At 35.8% G+C, this 6,140-nt stretch overlaps 1 protein-coding gene across 3 annotated transcripts in view; it reads right to left on the reverse strand.

Moving 5' to 3' along the window:
* LOC107018328 (CD2 antigen cytoplasmic tail-binding protein 2) overlaps positions 1-6,140 on the reverse strand; it is a 9,101-nt gene extending 2,961 nt beyond the window's left edge. For all 3 annotated transcript variants that reach the window (XM_027916669.1, XM_015218790.2, XM_015218789.2), the window contains exons 1-6: positions 5,970-6,140; positions 3,667-3,877; positions 2,402-2,527; positions 2,172-2,324; positions 320-449; positions 182-223 (exon numbers count right to left, since the gene is read on the reverse strand). In XM_027916669.1, the coding sequence (XP_027772470.1) occupies positions 182-223; positions 320-449; positions 2,172-2,324; positions 2,402-2,527; positions 3,667-3,877; positions 5,970-6,040 (733 nt within the window). In that variant the 5' untranslated portion in view covers positions 6,041-6,140. The remainder of the gene's footprint in view (positions 1-181; positions 224-319; positions 450-2,171; positions 2,325-2,401; positions 2,528-3,666; positions 3,878-5,969) is intronic.

The following is a 6,140-nucleotide window of genomic DNA, read 5'->3' on the forward strand; positions in this document are numbered from 1 at the left end:
CCCCCACCCCCCACCCCAAAAAAAAGAAGAAGAAGAAAGTTTTAACCAGTTTGGTTAGGGAAAAGACAAGAATGGAATGGGAAAGAGACAAGACTGCCATCATATATTTTCCACTTCCTTGAGTTGTGGTCATGGTGGATATAATGTCAGAGAAAAGAGGGAATAACACAATGATAAGTACCTGCTTCCCGCTGGAAACTTTCTTGCTTTTCTTCATACACATCTGTGAAACAAGAAATAGACTAAAATATTAGAACCGTCCTTGGTATTCTATTCAACTATTACCTTTCAATACAGTTTTTATGCAAACACACTTAACTGTAATCTCCATTCTCCATTAGCTTCATAGCATCTTCTGTTAGCTGATCAAACAGCTGCTTAGTTTCTACAGACATTTTGCCCTTGTTATTGTTTGAGGTACCTTTCAATCTCCTTAAACCTCGCAAAACCTGTTGGAAGTAAGAAGTTCTTCCCATGAGTCCCAAAGCAATAGAGAACAACATCAACTTCATAGCACAAAGATTCTTGGCAGAAGTACTCAAACATAATAAGTGGATAACTTTATCGTACAAGGCCTGCCAGATTCATATGAGGCAGCTAATACAGGAATAAAAACTGAATGGTGTATGGTCTAAATTAACAATAATGTCAAGAGAACTAGCTGCAAAGCAAATCCGCTGTGAGCAAATTGCAAATAGGCAGCATGATTTGTTTGGTTGGAAATGAAGGGCCAAAAATCAACCAGCTTCTTAGTTACCATTATTAAAAAAAATAAAAAAAATCAACCAGCTTCCAGAAATTATCAAAAACAAAATGATTGATCACAGCTCTGATACCCTAAATGCTAAACATGGCAATAAAACAAAAGAGTGATAAATACTGAAAATAAAAGAGAAGGGTATCCTGGTGTTCTTAAACACCACACCAGATTCAGATATTAACCTTCCAAGCAAATAGGCAAAGCCTTCTCTCAAACAAAATCTACTACTGTCTTCCTATAATTGAATAGCATGTACCCTCAAAGCAACCTATGTTTAACAGATTTTTTGTAGAGAATAGAGAGAGTGACCTGCCAGCACCCCCAATGGACTGGATGCCAGATGACACACCTCTGCCCTGCAGGCATCAGGAACTTTTGGGTGAAGGCCTTACACTTGAATATCCTGATTGACAAGGATAGATGACCAAGGGAGGGAAGGGGAAAAGAATAAATGGTGTGGTTTACCAGTATGCTGGTCTGATGCAAAGCATCTTATCATTAACTTATTCATATTTGGAGAGAGGAAAGCTGTCAGAGGAAGCAAGCAAGTAACTGACTGAGCAATACAGCAAACAATATGTTAAATTTACTTGTTATTGAATGGATGGCTGTGTTTAGAGGAAGTATTTGTAGTGGAAACAAGTGGAGTTGTCAAATATCAGATGCAAAGTTGATGGTGCCAATGTCTAACTACCATGATGAAATTTAATGATGAACATAGCTCCTACAGGGTGCGCAAAATTTTCGAAAGGATGTGCTGTTCTGACGGGTACCAAAAGTTCTCCTTCAGAAAAGCCAATGAGGTATTTATTATATTGCGGTGATTCTAAAGTTTCAACCTACATATTTCTGGAATTGGCTTTAACATGCACAAGTGCACATGACTGTTAAATTCAAATATTAAATGCCTTGGGAATGAGCCCCCATAAAATCCACCTAGTTCTTTTTTAACTCCTCCAATTCTAATATGATTAAAGAAACATGCCTTGACTCATTCATTTGTGTTCAACCAAAATTTGCCAAAAGTTGTGAAATAACAATGTAAATCTTAACAGCTCAACTGCTCAACCATAGCCTCTCCATTTCTCATTTGAAAACAACAGCAAAAAGCCACAAAGAACTTTGCTTGGACAATGAAGAAAATATAATATGCAAGCAACAGCTATTGCCAAAGACAGAAGTTAACATCCAAACACAGTATCAATATGCAACCATTAGTACGAGATAAATACATGAGGGAAAAACAGATAAAATTCATGTTGAAACCACCACTGAAGGAACCAGAAATGAGAGCACATAAAATATTTAGAAGATGTCAAAAAAAATCTACAAGCAAATGCCATCAACAGTATTTATCCATTAAAAATAATGAACAAAAAAAAACTAGAAAACACGAGGTGGGAATAGTTACTGTTTCTCCTGGTTCGAGCACATCAGCAATTCGCCTCTTCATCTTTCCTAGTTGTTCTGATGTAAGGTCTTGAATCTCATCTTCATTTGATATCTTGATAGCTTTCTTCCCAGAATATGTTTTCTCAATATCAACACTATCAAGCCATGCATCCTGTACACTTACTAAGATCAGGAAAAGATGCAAGGAATGGGGCCTGGGGTAGAAAATGTTTGATGTAAGACTAGCACCTTTATCTCATTTTCATTTAAATATTCAACATAGTTTCCTGATGCATCAAAATAACCTTCTTCTCTCTCTTTATTCAGATTAAAAGGTTCTATTGCAATCCCATCATCAATGAATGTTTCATTTTCCTGCAACCAGAGACATTCCATTAGTTACACCAGAAAGGAATACAATAAACAAGAAATACAAAGTTTAGCCATAGAGCAATTAGAATATGCAAAATTTGACATTAATGATAATTCCAAGTACTTCAGTTTGTTTTATAGGCTGGAGAGCCGAACCAAAGAACATATAACAATATAATTCCACGAATTTAATGTGACGGTACATGAAGCAGAATTAATGAAATTTAATTAACATTTATGTTTTGAGAGTTTAAGTAAAAGAAATAAAATGCTCGGAAAATAAAACAGAAGGAAACGAAGGAAGTAAAGCTACAAATTTTATTTCCATTGTTTCATTGGCGAGGGAATTATGAAGAACAGGAAATATTTATTCAAGGGAACTCAGATAAATTCTTTTCTTCTTTGTAATCCTATTCTCATCTCTATGCAAATTAAAGTACGTGCAGAATTTAAATCTTACCCATTTTCTATTTGTAAAGTTCAAAAACCCACAGTTCATAAAGTCCAAGGAAGAACACTACATAAGATAGAATGAGACAAGCCTATTGGACACAGAAACAACGATTCATGCTCAGTGAATTTAAAAGTGAAAAGTGCAAAAAAAAGCGTCTGCGAGGCTTGAAATGAATAGGAGAGAAGTAAGGCACATGCTTTATTAAGTGAAGCGCACAATTATTTAATGATGATTCCTTTACACATGGCATGCAACCTTATGCTATTCCTTTTGATGAGCCGCTATATGCTAAGAAAAAACACCATTCTGTCTCCTTGACCTTTGTTTCAAGAGCATAAGGATTGAAATATAAAATTCTATAGGTATGTATTAGTGGGTTTTTTTATGAAGTTACAGATGGTTCCTATTTTGCTTATGTTACTACTTGGGGAATATAATTAGCAATCATGATTATTTATGGTTTTCAATTGTGCATGAGTACCCATATCTCAGCTCTTTTAAAGAAGATTACCCATATCTAAGTTGTTCTAGCTAAACACGCAGCACAAATCATGCCAAGCCCCACAAAAGTTTGTAATAATCCTAGTATCACTTCCTTATCAAGAGATATGAAGTAGACATCAGATATCCACAAAGTACCTAACTACAATCAAACAATTATGGAATAACAGATATTGGAAGGACAAACCTCATATTCCACTTCTGCCCGCGATATGTCAGCTATTTCACCTTCGTTTTCTTCATCAAGGAGTTCCGCTGTTATTTGATTCCGCCGTGCCGAACGCTCTTTGGCTGCATTGCGAGGATCTGTCCGCCCACTAGGTTTATCTTCAGACCCATCAATCGTGGTATCGCCCTGCTTTGCCTTCTTACCCTTTGGGAACCTTACACGCTTCTGCCTGTGATGTTGAGGAAGAAAGCAACATATCAATGCAAACATCCTTAAAATCCAGCATCAAAAATGAAACTATTTTGAACCCAACAAATGAGGTTGTCATAGAGCATGGCAGACGTCACATGGAGAAAAAACGCTATTTGAAGTTGTATTACTTGCTATTGCTGGCTCATGAAACACATTATCTTTACAAGGAAAATAACAGTAGGTAAAAAAGATCTAATTTTTCTCGTACTAAACTCATGACAGTCTCAACAACAAAATACAACCTCTAATCTGAAAAAGAAAGCAGTTCCAGCTTCTACTCCTAATTAGAAGTGGAAACTGGAAACAAGCAAAAAGAATTAACCAGTCAAATTTGGGATCATACTTTATTCCTTCTTGATTCAGGCAGATACATAGACTTCAGCCTACTAATAAAATCACAAATAGCTAGTGAAGAAATAAACTGGAAAACCATCTCATCTGCTTAATATATTTTAATTTAGTTTTCGGTGATAGAAAATTAATCAACAATGCATCCAAGTAATTTCTTCATCGTGGCAATAGACAAGATGGAGACACCTTTTCAACAACACAATTCCCACCAAATGGAGGATATTGTAGGGACAAGTGTGAGATTTAGAGTACCTCTAGTTTTAGAAAACTCCTACTTTATCTTCAAAGACAAACTATTGAGCACTGGAATGAAATGATCACTGTTAGAGTAAATAGATATAGAGATTACATATAACTAATCCAATTAGTTTGGGCATGAGGCATAGTCACTGTATAATTCCTTAAATCTCCAACAAATAAAGTATTTCCTTGCATAGTTCTCTCAAGGCCAAACACACCCTTCTTTACTAGACATTTTCTAGGTACTAAGAATACACAATCCATCCATTCCCACTAGATTTTTGCTCCAGGTTCACATCATATATGAAATCAACGGTAATTCAGATTAGGAAAAAACAACCTAAGAATCTGGGCGCATTTGCAGAATAACAAAAATAGATAGCAGCTGAAAGAAAGCAAATCCAAGTACATACTCCTACACTCCTCTGGGAAGCTCCTAAAATTCTTACAATAATGACATAATAAATCAATCCCAGCAGAAGCAAAAAATACTATGTGATTTCTCCCTATCTATTTAAGCCTCAATTGACAGAGCTTCCTTACTTATTTATCTATTTTTATCTTTCTATTGATACAAAATACTCCCCCTAGTTCACTTCTTTCGTTTTTTTGACAACTGTAGTATCTGGACCAGCTTATGCGCACCTTAACTAATTACATAGATATCTGTCACTCCCACCTAAACAGATATAAAGTAATTCTATCCTCAAGGCTAGGACAGGTAGAAAGAAATCACTTTTCTTCTCTATGTTGGAATTTGAACCTTAGACCTCATGGTTCTCAACTCACTTCATTAACCACTAGACCACACCCTTCCTTATTCACTTTTTTATGAAATCAATTTCATTATATTTAAATGGTAAAATAAATTGGTTTCCTTTCGCATTATGTTTTTATTATGATTGTGGTGTTCACACCAGCTTTCCCACACCTCAACTAATTCCACCTTTCACCAGTAACAACTATCGGGTAACTCTGTCCACCAAAACTAGAACAAATAGACGAAAATCATCTAGCATTTTTGACTCTACTAGAAATTGAACATTAGACCTCATGATGCTCAATCCACATCCCTTGACCACTAAACCACACCGTTGAGATGTTTTTTGTTATTTTAATGACATTGGTATCCAAATACACTGGATACGTCCCACCTCCCACCAAATAACTTTGTCCACCAATCTGATATTTCTTTGTCTCCCCTGAGTTTTGTAAGACCTCAGAATTCTCAACCACTTCATTAATCACTAAGCCACACCCTTGGGTGCTTCACCCCTATGTTTTCAAGCATATACAAAATATTATTTACTAAGAAATCACAAACTTATAGCTCAAATTTTATATTCCGAAATCGATATCGCAAAACAATATGAGCTTTCATCTGTGCATAGTCCCTATGTATGTTCAGAATAAATTAGGGCACAAAATCACATGAAAATTTTCAAAAAAAAAAAAAAATGAAACAAGGAAATAGTTACTCTGGAGCTTTATTGGAATCATCGTCCTCAACGAAGGGACGTTTGGCACGTCGCGATGAACCTTCTTCCATGGCGGACGAGTAATCGGCAATTGATATGAAGGATTCAGAAGGAAAAAAAAATGAAGGGGCAAAGTGAAGAGAGAGCAGTGGTACTGGTAAACATTAAAAA

The sequence above is a fragment of the Solanum pennellii genome, chromosome 4 (assembly GCF_001406875.1).
Source record: "Solanum pennellii chromosome 4, SPENNV200".
In the NCBI taxonomy this organism is placed as follows: domain Eukaryota; kingdom Viridiplantae; phylum Streptophyta; class Magnoliopsida; order Solanales; family Solanaceae; genus Solanum; species Solanum pennellii.